The sequence below is a fragment of the Phyllostomus hastatus genome, unplaced genomic scaffold, assembly GCF_019186645.2.
Source record: "Phyllostomus hastatus isolate PE091 unplaced genomic scaffold, TTU_PhHast_1.1 phas_scaffold_39, whole genome shotgun sequence".
Classification (NCBI taxonomy): domain Eukaryota; kingdom Metazoa; phylum Chordata; class Mammalia; order Chiroptera; family Phyllostomidae; genus Phyllostomus; species Phyllostomus hastatus.
The window spans coordinates 2621034-2640095 of NW_025334028.1; the positions used below are offsets into that span (position 1 = coordinate 2621034).

Here is a 19062-nt window from a genome sequence, read left to right on the forward strand (position 1 = left end):
ATAAAGAAAAGATGCCATTAATATCATGATGATGATAATTACTATGTTATTATTACTATTATAAATATTTTTGGCAAGTGTTTGGCTTTTCCTAACTTGATAATTTAAACCTTCAATGAAGCCCTGGCTGGACAGCTAAGATGGTTACAGTATCATCCTGATACACCAAGGTTGTGGGTTCGATCTCTGGTCAGGGCACATAAAAGAATCAATCAATGAATGCATCAATAAATAGAAGACAAATCAATGTTTCTGTTTCTCTCTCTCAAAAAACGAACATATCAATCTTCAATGAATGGAACCTAAGTATCTGGAATTCCAAATACCTATTATTTTTACCCTCCCACTTTTTATTTAAGGAGGAGCAATTTTAAAAAAGACCACTTCAGGCATTTATTAAAAACAACTCCATGGAGAGCCTAGCAATGAGTACACATCACTTCTACTGTTCTAACTACTGTTTAATGTTCACTGGAATGAAGAAAGCTGGGGATACAATTCCACTTCTGGGTACATATCCAAAAAATCCCAAAACACTAATTCAAAAGAATATATGCAGCCCTATGTTCACTGAAGTATTATTTACAATAGCCAAGATTTGGAAGCAACCCAGGTGTCCATCAGTAGACAAGTGGATAAAAAAGCTGTGGTACATACAGGGTGAGCAAAAGTAGGTTTACAGTTCTGATTACATGAAACACAGTTTATTCTTATATTATTTTCCATACAAACAACTGTAAATCTACTTTTGCCCCACCCTGTATACACAATGGAATATTACTCAGCAATAAAAAAGAATGAAATTGTACCATTTGTGACAGTAATGGATTGATCTAAAGGGTACTATGCTAAGTGAAATAAGCCAGTCAGAGGTTCCTTATGTGGAATCTAAAGAACAAAACAAACAAACGAAATAGAAACAGAGTCATAAGACACAGAGAGCAAGCTCAGTGGTGGTTGCCAGAGGAGAGGGGAGTTGAAGGGCTGGATAAAAAAGGAGAAGGGATTAAGAAGTACAAATTAGTAAGTACAGAATAGTCACAGAGATGTAAATTACAGCACAGGGAATATAGTGAATAATATTATAATAACTATATATGGTGCCATGAGGGTACTGGAAATATTGGGGGTCTACTTTATAAAGTATATGACTGTCTAACCACTATGCTGTGCACCTAAAACTAATACAAAACAATATTGAAAAAAAAAATGAAGCCAGGGATAATGTCCCCACCTGTTAGTTTTATTGGAGCATTATTTAAACTCTCAGGGCATTGGTTTCCCTATCTATAAAGTGGATATGATAAGTAAGTGCACTACAGACTTGTTAAGAGGATCAAATTGATATACACATGAACTGAACAATGCAGGACTCTTGACACATAGTTTATAAACATTTCAGCTTTTATATAAAATAAAAGGATGATCCAATTATCCTAAATCTACAAGAAAACTCAGTTTTGCTGGCATTTTGTTGGATTAAGAATAACAGTCAGGAAATCCAAGATGGTGACAGAGTAGATGGAAGCTACATTAACCTCCTCCCAGGACCAAACTGGAATCACAATTAAATTATAGAAAAATCATCTTGAATAACTAATAGAACACTAGATACAGAGATGCCTTATAACCGAAGACTTACAGAAGAAATCACACTGCTACAAGACTGGTAGGAAGTGTGGAGGCTCAAGAGAGCTGGCTGGGCTCCCACAAGTGGCAGATGAAATATCAGAGGGATATATCAGCAGCTGGGGTGGGGGTCCGCCTGAGTAGTGTGCAGTCTAAAATCTCAAGCTGAGCTCCAAGCCTCGAGCAACAGAACCATGAAAGGAACCCAAATAACGTCAGACTGTGAAAAGCAGTGGGGTTTCTGTCCACCAGAGAGAGACAATTAGAGATGCAAAGAGCCTCCCATAAGGACCAACACAGAAAATTTCATTTGTAGCCACTTACCCTGGGCTCCAGCAGAGAGAGGGCAGAGTGCACTAGAGAAGTGTGAGGAGAGTCTGGGGTTGGTGGCTCTGGTGAGGGATTATAAGGGTCAGTTGCCAGGCTGCCTGTGTTGAGTTATTCTGCATACTGTAGAAGCCATTTTTCTCAGACAGAAAACTCCCCGACATTTAGCATCAGCCTAGGGGAAAACAATAGCCCCACAACAGGGATCCCACTTGCCCCACCCTGTGGAGTTTAAACCCTGCCGCTGAGCAGTACAACTGGAGGCCCTTGAGTGATTAAACTTAACAGCCCACAGGCAAAGGCAGACCTCTGGGAGCTCTGAGACTTTAGCTGGCCCTCCACCAGGCATGGTGCTGGTAAAAGACAGCCTCAGTGCAGAGCTTGGTTCTTCCCGCACATACCCAGGCCCAGCAGAGGGAAACACAAGCTATGCATCTCCAATAGCTCCAAACAGGTTGCCTAGGGCCAGTCACAGGCTGCATCCAACATAGGCTGACAGAGGAGTCATTGCAGATCTACCTAATACACAGAAACAAACACAAAGAGGGAGCCAAAATGGGGAACAAAGAATCAGGCCCCAAATGAAAGAAAAGGGAATTCTTCAAAAGATATAAATGAAATGAAGACAAGCAATTTACCAGATACAGATTTTAAAAAAGACACAGAAACCATAAAAAAAGGACCAGTCATAAATAAAGAATGCAATATGTGAAATAAATAACACACTGGAAAGAATAAACATATCTTAGATGAAGTAGAGGACAGATTCAGTGATTTGGAAGACAAAGGGTAGAAAAAAACACCCAAAAAGCAGCAAAAGGAAAAAAGAATTTTTAAAAAATGAGGAGTGTTTTAGAAATCTTTGGGACAACATGAAGCATAACAACAGTGGCATCAAGGGAATGCCTGAGGAGAAGAAAGTGAGCAAGGGATTGAGAACCTATTTGAAGAAATAGTGATCAAAAACTTCCCTAACTTGGTAAAGAAAAAAGACACACAAGTCCACAAAGCACAGAGTCTCCCAAAAATGATGGATCCAAAGAGGCCCATACCAAGACACATCATAATTAAAATAGCAAAGCCTACAAAAAAGGAGAAATAAGCTTTAAGAAAAAAAGCATCTAGTAGCAGTTAGTTATCTACAAGGGAGCTCCCATCAATCTGTCATCTGATATTTCAACAGAAACATTTCAGAACAGAAGGAACTGGCATACAATATTCAAGATGATGAAAAGGAAGGACCTACAACCAAGGCTACTTTATCCAGCAAGGTTATCATTTAAAATTGAAAGAGAAATAAAGAGATTCCCAGACAAGAAAAAGCTAGAGGAGTTTGTTACCACCAAACCAGTATTGTAACAAATGTTGTGGGACTTGCTTTAAGAAAAAAAATACAAAGGAAACAGTTAAAAAAATACTGATAAAATGGCAATAAATATGTATCCACCAATAATCACTTCAAATATAAATGGTTTAAATGTTCCCATCAAAAGACATAGGGTAGTAGAATGGATAAGAAATCAAGATCCATGCTTGTCTCCAAAAGATCCATCTCAGAAAAAAAGATGCATACAGACTAAAAGTAAAGAGATGGAAAAAGAGATTTTGTATAAATAGAAAGAAAAAGAAAGCTGCTGTAGCAAAACCAACAAAACAGACTTTATAACCAAGACTATAGTAAGAGACAAAGAGGGGTATTACATAATGATAAAAGGAACAATACAATAAGAGGCCATATCCTAGCAAACATTTATGCATCCAATATAGCAGCAGCTATATATGTAAAGCAAATCTTGATGGACATAAAGGGAGAGATCAACAGAAATGCAGTCACAGTCAGGGATTTTTAACACTCCATTGACTTCAATGGATAACCTTCCAAGATGGAAATTCAACAAGGAGGCAGCAGCCTTCTATGACACACTAGATCACAGGTGGCAAACACATGGCCTGCAGGCTGAATCTGGCCCTCTACCTTGTTTTATCTGGCCCAGCACTTTGTTTCTACCCAGCAGCAGCGCCAAGCTCCTTGCCCCTAGTTAAGGAGTAGTTACATTTATAAAGTCCTAAAATTACATTTGGCACTTTGAAGGCAACCACGAGGCTGATGTGGCCCCCAGTGAAAATGAGTTTGACACCCCTGCACTAGATCAAATGGACTTAGTTGACCTCTTCAGATCATTTCACCCCAAAGCAGTAGACCATACATGCTTTTCAAGTGCACATGGAATGTTTTCTAGGTTAGACCACATGTTAGGACATAAAACATGTCTTAGCACATTTCAGAAAACTGAAATCATATCAAGCATCTTCTCTGACCACAACACTATGTACCTAGAAATCAATCACAAGAAAAAAACTAAAAAAAAGACACAAGATATGACAGCTAAATAACATGTTATTAAACAATGAATGGGTCAACAATGAGATCAGGGAAAAAATAAAGCGATACCTTGAAACAAATGAAAATAAGAACGCAACAATCCAAAATTTGTAGGACACAGAAAAAGCAATCCTAAGAGGGATATTTATAGCATCACAGGCCTATCTCAAAAAAACAAGGAAAAGCTCAAATAAACAATCTAACTTTACACTTGAAGGAACTTGAAACATAACAACAAACAAAGCCCAATATGAGTAGAAGGAAAGAAATAATAAAGATCAAAGTAGAAATAAATAAGAATGAATCTAAAAATGATACAAAAGATCAATGAATCTAAGAGCTGGTTCTTTGAAAAGATAAACATGATTGACAACAAACCTTTAACCACACTTATCAAGAAACAAAGAGAGAGGACCCAAATAAATAAAATCAGAAAAAAAGAAGAGAAATAACTGACACCAAAACAACACAAAGTATTGTAAGAAAGTATTAGGAACTACTGGTATATACCAACAAATTGGACAACTTGGACAAAGTGGATAAATTCCTAGAAACATGTATCTTCCAAAACAAAATCAGGAAGAATCGGAGAATGTGAATAGATAGATTACACCTAATGAAAAATGAATCAGTAATAAAAAACTCCCAGCAAACAAAAAGAATGGACCAGATGGCTTCACACATGCATTTTACCAAACAGTTCAAGAACTAACAACTCTCCTTCTCAATTTCAATAAATTCAAGAGAAGGGAAGACTCCCAAGCTCATTTTATGAGGTCTGCATTATCCTAATTCCAAAACCAAATAAAGACACTACCAAAAAAGAAAAGTATAGGCCAATATACCTGATTAACATAGATGCTAAAATCCTCAACAAAATATTAGCAAACCAAATACAGCAATGCATCAAAAAGATCATATACCATGATCAAGGGGTTTATTCTGGGGATGCAAGGCTGATACAATATTCTTAAGTCAATAAATGTGATATACTACATAAATCAAATGAAGGATAAAAACCACATGAACATACCAACAGAGACAGAAAAACCATTTGATAAATCCAGTTCCCATTTTTTATAAAAACTCTCAGCAAAGTGGAAACAGAGGGAACATATGTATATATAATAAAGGCCACATATAATAAACCCACTGCCAGCATCATATTCAAGGGGCAAAAACTATAAGTATTCCCCTTAAGACTGGAAATAAAACATGGATATCCACTTTCACCTCCCTTATTCAACATAGTACTGGAAGTCCTAGCCACAGCAATCAGACAGGAAGAAGAAATAAAAGGCATCCAAATTGGAAAGAAGTAAAGCTGTCTTTATTTGCAGATGAAATGATACTGTACATTGAGAACCCCAAAGATTCCACCAAGAAACTACTAGAACTATAAATTCAGTAAAGTAGCAGGATATAAAATTAATATTCAGAAATAAGTTGCATTTTGACATGCAAATAATGAACTAAAAGGGAAATTAAGAAAACAATCCCATTCACAATTGCTACAAAAAGAATAAAATACCTAAAAAATAAATTTAACCAAGGATGTAAAGACTTGTACATGGAAAATTATAAGACACTGAAGAAAGAGATTGAAGAAGATGTAGATAAGTGGAAGCATATACTGTGTTCATGGACTGGAAGAATTAACATCATTAAAATGTCCATACTACCCAAAGCAATCTATAGATTCAATGCAATTACTATCAAGATACCAGTGAAGTATTTCACAGAATAGAACAAATGTTCCAAAACTTTATATGAAACTACAAAAGACCCCAAATAGCAACAGCAATCTTTAGAAAGAAGAACAAAGTTGGAGATATCACACTACCTAATGTGAAACTATACTATAAAGCCATAGTAATCAAGACAGCATAACACTGGCATAAAAACAAACACACAGATCAATGGAACAGAATAGAGAGCCCAGAAATAAACCCACACCTTTAGTCAATTAATATTTGACAGAGGATGCAAGCACATACAGTGGGCTAAAGATGGTTTATTCTGTAAACAGTGTTGGGAAAATTGGACAGATACATGTAGAAAAATGAAACTGGACCACCTTGTTACACCACACACAAGAATAAATTAAAAATGGATCAATGACTTAAATGTTAGACCCCAAACCATAAAAATCGTAGAAGAAAACACAGGCAGCAAAAATCTCAGAACTTGCTCGTAGCAGTATTTTATCTAATTTATCTCCTCAGGCAAGGGAAAGAAAAGAAACAAGTGGGACTACATCAAACTAAAAAGCTTTTGCACAGCAAAGGAAACCATCAACAAAATAAAAAAACAAACAACTGAATAGGAGAACATATTTGCCAATATATCTGATGAAAGGTTAATATCCAAATTTTATAAAGATGTTATAAAATTCAATACCAAGAGAACAATCAATCAATTAAAAATGGGAAAAGGCCTAATTAGACACTTCTCCAAAGAGGACATACAGATGGCTCCCCTCACATGGGGCAAAACGGCTATCATCAATAAATCAACAAACAACGAGTGCTGACAAGGATGTGGAGAAAAGGGGGAACCCTTTTGCACTGTTGGCGGGAATGCAAATTAGTGGTGCAGTTCTTGTGGAAACTAAAAATGGAACTGCCTTATGACCCACAGACTCTACCTCTGGGAATTTGTCTGAAGAAATCTGAAATACTAATTCGAAAGAACATAAGCACCCTTATGTTCATTGCAGCAGTATTTACAATCACCAAGTTATGGAAGCAGCCCAAGTGTCCATCAGTAGATGAGTAGATAAGACAACTATGGGACATCTACACAATGGAATATACTCATCTGAAAAGAAGAGAAACTTTTACCCTTTGGAACAGCATGGATCAACCTAGGGAACATTATGCTAAGTGAAATAAGCCAGTTAGAGAAAAACAAATACCATATGATTTTACTCATATGTGGTGGAATCCAATGAACAAACTGAACTAACAAGCAAATAGGGACAGACTCATAGATAGAGAGCAGGCTGATAGCTCTTGGGGTGGGGGGTGGCTAGGGAGTGGAGGGATTGAGCAAAAATGAAAAAGGACTCATGAACATGGACAATAGTGTGGTGATAACAGAGGGGGATATAAGGGGGATAAATGGCAATTGGAAAAAATACAATAAAAAATTTTAAAAACCTTAAAAGAAGAATAGAACAAAATGAATTGCCTCCCTACCCCCATACTCTTCCTTCTTCATTTTTCTGTTCTTTTTCTTTAATGCTTCTGTATTTGTAATTTGCATTGTATCGCATTTCTTTCAGAAATAGCTAGGACATATATGATGAAAAGATTGAGACATACAATGACTTCAGGAGGCATTTTACTTTTTTACTTAAGTAGATACAACTGCTCATGGTGGAAAAGGCCTCCACCTGCTCTTGCAGAACCACAGTATTGCCACCCACACCAAGGCACTGGTTTTACATCATCTTCTTTACACAAAGGAAAAGAGACAACCTTGATGTGATCCCTGTGGTGCACAATTCAGTGGCACATGGTATCAGGCCGTTGATGAGAGAGTAACCCCCCAATAAAGTAGTATTTCTTACACCTTGAACCCAAATGTCCTTCTCCTTTATGGTCTAAATGACAATTATTTTCACAGCTGTTTTCACTATAAAATATTATCAAGAATTTTATTTTTATTACTATCAAAAACTTCTTTATACTTTTCTTAGTTTTTATAATAGAGAATTATAGACACAGGAAGGAGTTTTTATAGGTCAGCAGCAGGAATCAGTTCTGCAACAAAAGACCCAAATGATAACAAATATGCTCCATAGGGCCACAAAATGGGGTGCCCAGCAAGTCAGAACTAAGACACAGGTGCCCAGAAATCCAATGTGACACCACCACAAGGTAGAAGTCACAGGCACTGTGAAGATCCTGCATTCCCAGGATTACTGGGTCCAGGGACATGGATGTGGACTGGGACAGAGCTGGGAACCTCCTCCAGCCTAAAGCTTCCTCAAGAAAGCCAAATAAACAATGAGGCAAATTTTAGCATGAATACTGTCAGAAGTGCCTATAAACCATAAGCAATTGTAAGTAGTTCATCCTAATTATCTTTCAAAACATCTCCTTCTGTCTAAGAGGCTCTGAACCTATTTCCTGCATCTCAGACCCCAGATATCCCAGGGACTAGGCCTGCAGATCTCCTGCTAACAGTCTATACCTAAATCTGAGGACTGAACCATCTGAGAAATCCTAAGGTTGTCCTGAGAGTTGTGAAGTGGACAACTCTCCTCTCTGCCCAGGATTTATGGCACCTCCACTGAGCTGTGGGTACTTGAGGACAGCCAGAAGAATATGCCACCCTAACGATGAAATCACATGACAGGCCTCCTGGACAGAATGCTGATTTTAAGCAACTAAACATGTAAGAATGACAAAACAGTAAACATCTTCTCTGTGAAACTAAAAAGAAACACAATGTTTTAGGCTCTTCTGTTTTTTGGTTAGGCTGTTGTCCACAAATGACTGGTGCAGGACATTAACTCCGTTTTATCAGTCTGCAGTGAGACACAACTAGGATGGAAACCACTACCACACACTGCATAAGGCATTGGTCCACCCCTCCTAAGGAATGGAAAGGAAAGTTTGACTACAACCAGTTTCACAAAACAAAGTGTTGTCAGTACCTGTTCATGATCCACAATGAAGAGAACTACAGGTTTTTGCATGTAACATTCCACAACTGTGCACTCATTGTATGTCATCTCCCAATAGACAGTCAATAAAATCATTTCATTCTACACTAGAAAGAGCATTCAAAAGGGACACAATCTCCTTCATAAACAGTGACTACGCCCCGTTCCTCCTCCAACACCCCTCTCCCCCCACTCACATATCCTCCACGGTGATGTCTTTCAGGATCTGGCAGTAATCCACATTCCACACAGCCTGGTCATCCCATACCTTGGAGGCCAGCAGAATAGCCCCAAGGACAATTCGCTTCCAGTTGGCTGGACAGATATCTATCTCTGCATATGTTAGAAGTCTTTCAAGGTATACCTAGAGGACAAGAAAATGCCAGAACTAAGCAACCTGTTTTCTCTCACATATAAGTCTATATAAAGAAATTCTAAAATGGTTTAACTCTATTCTACCAACCTTCAAACAAGGATTTATTACATAATCATACTTATTTTTAAAAAGTCAAGGGCTCCAACAGTCTGATATACAATGTGCACACTTCATAACTAGAGCTGAAAGACTCCAAGGCAGAGACAAACTCCAGGAGCTATAGGTTAATTCCTCATTCGATCAACTAGGACAGCGATACAAATTTGACAAATAACAAATATTCCAATAGTAGAACAGAGAATGTGACAGGAATAAACCTATCTTTATCTGTAGTTTTTAATTAATTTTTTTACTCTGAAGTATTTGTAGATTTATATGCAGTGTTGATAAACCTATTGTAGTAAAATATATGTAATATAAAATTTACCATTTAACCATTTTTAAGTGTAAGATTTTGTGGCATTAAGTATTCACATTGCTGTGAAATCATCACTGTCCATTTGTATCTCCATAACTTTTTCATTTTCCCAAATTGAAACTCTGTACAACACTGCATTCCCCTCCCCCAACCCCTGGTAATCATTATTCTACTTTGTCTCCATGAATTTGACTACTCTAGGTATCTTATATAGGTGGAATCATACAAAATTTTTCCTTTTGTGTCTAACTTATTTTAGTGTGAAGGAGTACCTCACTATGGTTTTGATTTGATAAATTCACTTTGTGTTTTTTAATTGCATTTTTTTCCATTACCACTTATCCTCCTTATTCTCTCCTCCCCCACAATCACCACACCGTTGTCCATGTTCATGAGTCTTTTTTCCTTTCTGCTCCATCCCTGTACCCCCTAACTCCCCATAGCTGTCAACCTGCTCTCTGAGTCTGTCTCTATTTTGCTTGTTAGTTCAGTCTGTTCATTAGATTCCACATACAACTGAAATCATATAATATCAGCTGAAGATAGAAAATAAAAACAAATATAATAGGATTTACAAACTGGCACAATTTAGTTTGAGGACAGACATCAGAAATGCCCACATCAGAAATTTTGTGGAAAATTCACCACTTGGATTTGGTAACAAGAATGTCTTTAAAAATTTCCACTGGTGAAAAATCTGTTTATTAGTATGTTTTATACTTCCCCAAATCATGAAATTATTTTTTCTATAGTTTATCATTTACAAAGTGGAACTACTGCATCAGAAAGAAAGAAATTTAGTCATCCATACTTTTTTAATAACTTGCTTTCCAACACAAATGAAATCTATACAGTGTTAAAATTATTCATAGTTTATAACATCTGTAAAGTCTTAAAATATGCAACTTCTAAAAAGGCATGTGCAGAAAGCAAAATGTTAAATATACAAAATATAGATTATTTTCAGCTAAATAATATCCATGTTCATAAATGGGATGGGAAAGCTGAAAAAGGGACAGAATCCATATCTGTTACATTGTTAGTGTTCTGGGGAGGAGGCTGTACTTTAGGAAGCTCTTGAGAAAGAGGTAATTAACAGACTGGTTTCAAGAAGTTTGTTAAATGACATGAATGTGCAAGTAGAATAGGATAGTGTTAAGAAGCTAATAATCACACAACAAAAAAGTCCACAGGATGAAAACATATAAATAATAAGTGTGGTCAAACTGGAGGACTTTATTTACTGTCTAAACACCAAGCACTCAATATATACCAGGCTCTGTGCTCATCACTGGAGATAAAATGGGGTGCACTGACCACTCCAGCTGTAGAGGGGAGAAGGAGCTGGAAGGGAGAACAGCTGTTGGGAAGAGGCATCAGAAGATTAAAAAACAGTCCTAAAAAAAGACCAGTGTTTGACAGTGGAGACCAGCATTCATATTCCAGAGAGAGGCTGCTCTGGGCGACCCCAGACTTCTCGCTCATGCAGCTGGATGGGTGACACCCTCTTAGATAAAGAACACCAGGAAGAAGAAGCTGGTGAAAGCAATGACCAGGCTGACTGTGGACATCTTCTATCTGAGAGGTCCCAGAGGATGCCATGCAGGCAGTGCACATGCAGGTCTGGAGCATGAGAGAGACAGCATTGAGATAGCAATTTGAGAGTCTACGACATAAAAATGTAGTAAGTTATGGGCATGAATCTGATGACATGGGAGAGAGGCAGAATGATAGAGAGAAGAAGGGGCCAGGCCTAAGCTGTGATACATCTGGAGAAGGGATGAAGAGGCAGCAAAATAGAGAAAGGAATAGTCCGCTGCATTCTGCTCTTAAGTCTTATAATAGTTTGGAGAATAAATGGCAAGGTAAAACTAAGTAGGTATTTTTGAGTGCCTGAATTAGGCTAACAATGTTATACAGTGTTTCTGAGAAGGAAACTGGGTGGTCTCTTTCACAGTAAAAAATAAAATTAAATAAGTAAAGTCACTTCCAGCAGTGAGTATGTGGGTAGAGTAGGGCAGTGGAGGCAGCAGGGGTGAGGTATTTAGAAGGAGAATGGGGAGATGAGGGTTAAGAGGGACAGAACTAGAGGGAGGAGGGAGAATTAGGAGAAAAGGAGAAGAAGGGATAGAGGAAGGAGAAATGATCCTCAGTGAAAACAAAATTCTGAGCAGATTAAGAAAAGTCATAGCATCAGCTAGCAGCTCCTCTGTGGAGCTTCCCTGGTTCCCCTGGTCCCTAAACCACAGGTAGAAGAGTCATGCTCCCTCTAAAGCAACAGAAGCTTTCTACAGCTTCGTTTGAAGTCTGTAACAGACCCCTGTCTTTAAAATGCTACAATGGTGAACATGTAGGGAAGTCTGCAGAGGGGGTTCAGAACCTTCTGCCTCTTCCACTGAAATATGAGCTTTCCCAACATGGATGTTGGCACTTAACTATTTGCTGAATAAATAAATATATAATAATGGTTCTTTTGTTCAGAAAGATTATTGTTCTGTTTTCACCAATCTATTAAAAAAAGCAATTTTTAAATCTTATGGCTAATCCCACATACCAGTTTTTCCTCAGGATGAAGAGGGACATTGTATGCAGTAAAAGACAAAGTTAAAATCATGACAAGAAGCTATCAACATATTTCAAATCCCAAAAATAAAACAGCCAATAAAGTATCACAAGAGTTTATGGAAAAATAATAGGAAACCATTACAGGGCAAGTCTACCTTGACTCCCCTGCATTAGTCTGGGGGTCCTTCCTACTTGACCCATTGTTGAATTTGTCTTGGTGTAGTGCAGTTGCCTTGGTCTCTCCTCCAAGTAAACCATATGTTTACTCTCCGAAGATAAGGACCACATCTCACTTTGCCCACTGTTTGCTCAATGTCTAGCATGGTGCCAGGGCAGGGCATAGCCTGAGTGCTTGCTATAATGGACACATCATCCTGCAGAGTGAAGAAGGAACATCTACATGGAAGTTCTGTCTCTGAAATACAGAGGCAGGCAGGTTTCACGTAGAGATTTCTTGTGTATGTGAATGAGATATTTGTACTCATCACTGAACAGATGTCATTTAACTTCTTTAGAAACTATTAAAGTGATCCAAAAAGGGAGTATTCTGAGTCAGACTCAATATATTCCACAGGTCACTTCATCATCAGGGACACAATCAGCTGGGTATGACTGGTATTCCTTATATACTTATATAACAAGTATAAGCAATAAATTACCTAGGAGATAAAGCCTCCTAGGTAATGGGATTTGCACCCCATTCCTTAAGTGGGCTGCAAACAGTCACTTCCTTCAGAATGAGGCATAGAGAGTGAAAAAAAAAAAAGAGTAACTTTATAGTAAAGGAACTGGATAGACACCACCTCAGCCAGGTGATCAAGGTTACTGTTAAAAGTGATTCAGTCACGTTGACAGTATGCACTTTTAATAGGATATGATGAAAACAGAACTTTAACTGTGGTTTTCCTCCCTAAAACACACAATCCCAGTCTAATCATGAAAAAACACCAGACAAATCCCAACTTAAGGACACTCTACAAAATTACCAGCCCTGTTGTCCTCAAAACTGTCAAGATAATCAAAACGAGGCAAGTCTGAGAAACCCTCACAGTCAAGAGGAACTTAAGGAAACATGACAACTAAATGTCATGTGGTATCCTAGAGGGTAGCCTGGAAAATAAAAGGGACAATGGATAAAAACTAAGGAAATATGAATAAAGCATGAAATTTAGTTAATAATAATATATCACTGTAAGTTCACTAATTGCAACAAATATATCAAAAGAATATAAGATGTTAATAATAACATTACAGATGCTATAATATTGGGTTGGCCAAAAAGTTCACTTAGTTTTTTCCATATTATGGCTCTAGCAGTGCTTAGTTATCTTCAACTTCATTCTAAACAATTTTGTAAGATTGTATGGTGACAGCTGTTATATCAGCCTGCATTTAAAAAAAAAACAAATTGGTGAACTTTTGTGCAGTCATTTTAATACTGAAAATGGAAGAAGATATACATTTTGGTATATTATATTTTATTATTTCAAGAAAGGTAAAAAATACGACTGAAATGCAAAATAAAATTTGTGCAGTGTATGGAAAAGGTGCTGTGACTGACCGAACTGTTAAAAGAGCTCTGCAAAGTCCCTTAGTACTACTGACATTTTGGCCAAATAATTCTTTGCTCTGGGGCTGTCTTATGCATTGAAAAATGTACCCTGGCTGGCGTAGCTCAGTGGATTGAGCGCGGGCTGGGAACCAAAGTGTCCCAGGTTCGATTCCCAGCCAGGGTACATTCCTGGGTTGCAGGCCATAACCCCCAGCAACCACACATTGATGTTTCTCTCTCTCTCTCTCTCTCTCTCTCTCTCTCTCTCTCTCTCTCTCTCTCCCTCCCTTCCCTCTCTAAAAAATAAATTTAAAAAAATACTAAAAAAAAAAAAAAAAAAAAAAAAGAAAAATGTTTAGCAGCACCCCTGGCTTCTACCCACTAGAAGTCAATAGCAGGAGAGAGCCAAGATGCTCAAAATATCTAAATCAATACGGTTATTGGTGCAAATGAAAAATATATCTTTTAAGGAAAAAACCAAATGAACTTTTTGGCCAACCTAATAGTATATTATATAAACATTGTAGATGTTAATAATGTTATACTATAAAGAAACATATTTTAAAAAGCAGCCAAAATGGGAAGACAAAGAAACAAACCCCAAATAAAAGAACAAGAGAATGCTCTGGAAGAACTAGATGAAATGGAGGCAAACAATTTATCAGATAGAGAATTTACAGTAATGATCATAAGGATACTCAAAACCATGAAACAAGACAGAGTAACCATAAGAAAGGACCAGTTAGAAATAAACAATGCAATATCTGAAACAGATAATACACTGGAAGGAATACGTGGTAGGTTAGATGAAGCAGGGGATTGAATACTGGTTTGGAGACATGGTAGAAAAAAAACACCCAGGCAACAAAAAGAAAAGAGAATTTAAAAAAATGAGGAGAACTTAAACATTTTGGACAACATAGAGCGTAACAACATCCACATCATGGGAATACTAGAAGGAGAAGGGAGTGAGCAAGGGATTGAGAATCTATCTGAAGAAATAATGACCAAAAACTTCCCTACTCTTGAGAAGGAAAAAGATACACAAGTCTAAGGAGTTCAAAGAGTCCCACAAAAGTTGGACCCAAAGAGTTTCACACTGAGACATATCATAATTAAAATGACAAGGCTTAAAGACAAGGAGAGAATCCTAAAAGTCACAAGGGAAAAGCAGGTAGTTAGCTACAAGGGAGCACTAATGAGATTGTCATCTGAGTTCTCAAAACAAACATTTCAGGATAGAAGGGAGTGGCTTAAAATATTCAAGGTGATGAAAAGCAAGGGCCTACAAGCAAGTCTACTTTACCCAGCAAGGTTATCATTTAAAGTTGAAAGAAAAATAAGGAACTTCCTAGATAAGAAAAAGCTAAAGGAATTTGCTAACACCAAACCAGTACTGCAACAAACATTAAAGGGCTTGCTTTAAGAAGAAGAAAAAGAGAAAGATAAAAAAAAAAAACAAAAAAAAGAGGAAAATGGTCCAAGAATAAAATGGCACTAAATCTGTATCTAACAATAATCACCTTAAACATGAATGACTTAAATTATCCAACCAAGAAACACAAGGTAGCTAAATGGTAAGAAAACAAGACCCATATATATGCTACCCTCAAAAGACTCATCTCAGATTTACAGATACACACAGACTAAAGTAAAGGAATGGAAAAAGATATTTCAGGCAAACAGAAAAGAAAAAAAACCTGGGGTAGTAGTACTTATATATGACAAAAGAGACTTAAAACCAAGGCTATAGTAAGAGACAAAGAAGGACATTACATAATGATCAAGGGAACAATCCAACATGAGAATATAAGCGAAGTAAACATTTATGCACCCAACATAGCAGTACATATATATGTAAAGCAAGTCTTCATTGACATAAAGGCAGAGATCAACAGAAATACAGTCATAGTCAAGGATTTTAACACCACATTGACTTCAATGGATAATCTTCCAGACAGAAATTCAACAAGGAACCAGTGTCCTTAAATGGCACACTAGATCAAATGGATTTAATTGATGTCTTTACAGAATTTTACCCCAAATGCATACTTTTCTAGTACACATAGAACATTTTCTAGATTAGACATGTTAGGACACAAAACAAGTCTCAACAAATTTCAGAAGACTGAAATCTTATCAAACATCTCCTTCTGACCACAATGCTATGTAACTAGAAATCAATCACAAGAAGAACACTAAAAAACACACAGACATGGAAGCTAAATAACATGTTATTAAATAATGAATGGGTCAACAATGAGGTCAAGAAAGAAATCAAAAGATACCTTGAAACAAATGAAAATGAGGACATGACAATTCAAAATCTGTGGGACAATGGAAAAGCAATCCTAAGAGAGAAATTCGTAACATTACAGGCCTATCTCTAAAAACAAGAAAAAGCTCAAATAAACATCCTAATCTCATACTTAAAGGAGCTTCTGAAAGAAGAAGAAAGCCCAAAGTGAACAGAAGGAAGGAAATAATAAAGAGTGGGACAGAAATAAATGAAATAAAATTTAAAAAAAAAGAGCCCAGTTCTTCCTGTGCCCAGCTGGAACACTTAGCCTATCTTCTGAAGGAACAGAGTGAACAGTCAACAGATTTCAGCTTATACGAAGTTTGGAGGCCAAAAATTGTAGAGGACATTGGAAAACAGATGGTAAGGAGATTGCAATGGGACGGTAAGGTCCCTGGGATCTGCGTAGGGTCCTAAGCCACTGTGGACCCCCAGCTGGCACCTGCCACAGGATACAGAGAGGAGAGTTATTTCACCAGCTCCCTCCCTTACCAAAGCAGGGAGGACAGCCCAGCACCACAAGGGACTTGGATGCTGGAAGTCACTGGGGAGAAATAGAGATGAAGTGGGAGACACACAGAGATGGTATACATCTGCTGAGACCGTGGACGCCAGCACCAGAGAAACTGAGATGCCAGGCGACATCTGGAGAAGGGAGGACTGGGGCCGTGTTGGACCCTGACTCAGATAGTCTCTAGACTGGTTGGAAAGGTGGGCTGTGTGAAAAGCCGTTTGCTTGTTAAGAATGGTGGGCAGCTGCTTTGTAAGGAACTCTTGAGCAGCAGCTGGCTCGCCCAATTGTGATTTGAGCTGTGTGCGTGCCCAGAGACCGAGGGGCTGAGTAGAATCATGCACCCAAACTTGTCTTGCACTGCACACCCAGAAGGTGAGTGGCTAACTGGAACCATGTGCCCAAGATTGACTTACACTGTGTGCCCAGAGACTGAGTGGCTGATTTGAGCCTGGCAGCTCACAGAGGACCTAGGCCTGATGCAGGGCAACTGTGAATATTGCAGCTCAGATCTGGTCCCCATCCTCTCAAAACCATAGGAAGGGAGAAAAGCAAAGCCCAGACCCCTCTTCCTGTGGCATCTATGAAAACCAGCAGAACTTGCTCAACAGGTTTAAAGTCAAAGGAGGCTTCCTTTTTTTGGTTCCTCTCTCTTTTTATTCCCTCATAAGTGAGACAATAAGTCATGAAGTTACAAAGGGTCCAGAGATAGATCCAAAGGGGGAGCACAAGACTGACCCCCAAAATTGAGAAACTGAGACAAATGTCACCTTGCTATCCCATAGGGCTGGCATTTTATTGTTTATGGGTGTTATTATTATTTTTTCATTATTTTACTACATTTACTTTATTAATATTTTTAATTTCCTTATGTTTAGTTTTCCTTGTTTTATTTCTCTGTTTAATTGCATTGTTTGACTGGTTTTCCTCATTCTCTCTGTATTACATTTTAATTTTCCTTCTTTCATTTCACCCATGTACCAATAACAGACAACTCTTGATTAGGTACTTTCTATTCTGGTTATGCAATCATATATTTCTTGCCACATTATTGTTGTTCCAGTACCATTGTGAATAACTGTTGTTACATACAACTGTACATACAACACAACATCCCTCCCTGATCTTAGCCCACTTCACTTTATTCCTGAGCACTATTATTGTTGTGGTTAACTCTATTTTCTCTCATACTATGCCTACCTTCTATCCTTCACTCTCACTATATCTTATCATCTAACCTTGAACGAGCACTCTGTTTTCTGGACTCAGCTCATAATCCTCCTCCCACCTACCAAGAGTCTTCCCGCTCTTTCACCTTTTATAAAAAGTGGGTAGTTGGGTGAAATATCACAGTAAACGCTATACTTACCCACAGAATCTCCAATCTCTTCTCTACTTGATGGTACTTTAAATCCCATAAAATACTCCCTCACTGTTTTAATCCATTTTGCCTACTCTCTACCACTGATCACATACAAGAACAGGTGGGAGCTGCGGACATTGGTATACCTGCTAGAGGAGAGAAACCGCCAAAAAAAGGAACCACCAGAACGTAAAAACCCAAGTACAAGAAGGGAGCCCACACAAACAGAAGAAAAGGCAAACCCAGAGAGTCCAGACAAGGAGATCAAAGAGGTCACACCACTGAACCCCAAAGAATTCCTACCATAGAAGCTTACCCTACAAAGACAGCAAACAAAGCCAAACATGAGGAGGTGCAGAAACAAACAAACAGAGACACTTAAGATGAGGAGACAAAACAAGAACATATGCAATCAGAAGTAATGGAAGACTCCCCACTAAAAGAGCTAAACAAAATGGAGGTAACCAAACTATCAGATATAGAATTCAAAATAATGGTTATAAAGATGCTCAAGGAACTCACAGACAACTACAAGCAACTGAGTGAGAACTACAGCAGTATGAAAAAGGAAATAGAAACTATAAACAAAAAACTGGAAGAAATTAACAATAAAATCTCAGAAATAAAAAAACACACTAGAAGGAATTACAAGCAGGTTGGATGAAGCAGAGAATCGAGTCAGTGAGCTGGAAGACAAGGTAGAAGAAAACACCTAGAAAGAGCAAGAAAAGGAAAAGAGACTCAGAAAGAATGAACACATGGTAAGGGAGCTGCAGGACAACATGAACATAATACTATCTATATAATAGAGATACCAAAAAGAGAAGAAGAGCAAGGAATAGAAAACCTATTTGAAAAAATAATGATGGAAAACTTCCCTAATTTGATGAGACAGAAAGTCACACAACTCCAGGAAACACAGAGAGTCCCAATCATGAGGAACCCAAAGAGGCCCACTTTAAGA

The 19062-nt window shown here is 37.8% G+C and overlaps 1 protein-coding gene across 2 annotated transcripts in view; it reads right to left on the bottom strand.

Annotated features, from left to right (window-relative positions):
• The window catches only part of CCNY (cyclin Y), a 278861-nt gene that overhangs the window by 19466 nt on the left and 240333 nt on the right, over window positions 1-19062 (bottom strand). For both annotated transcript variants that reach the window (XM_045820112.1, XM_045820111.1), the window contains one exon: window positions 9212-9378. In XM_045820112.1, the coding sequence (XP_045676068.1) occupies window positions 9212-9378 (167 nt within the window). The remainder of the gene's footprint in view (window positions 1-9211; window positions 9379-19062) is intronic.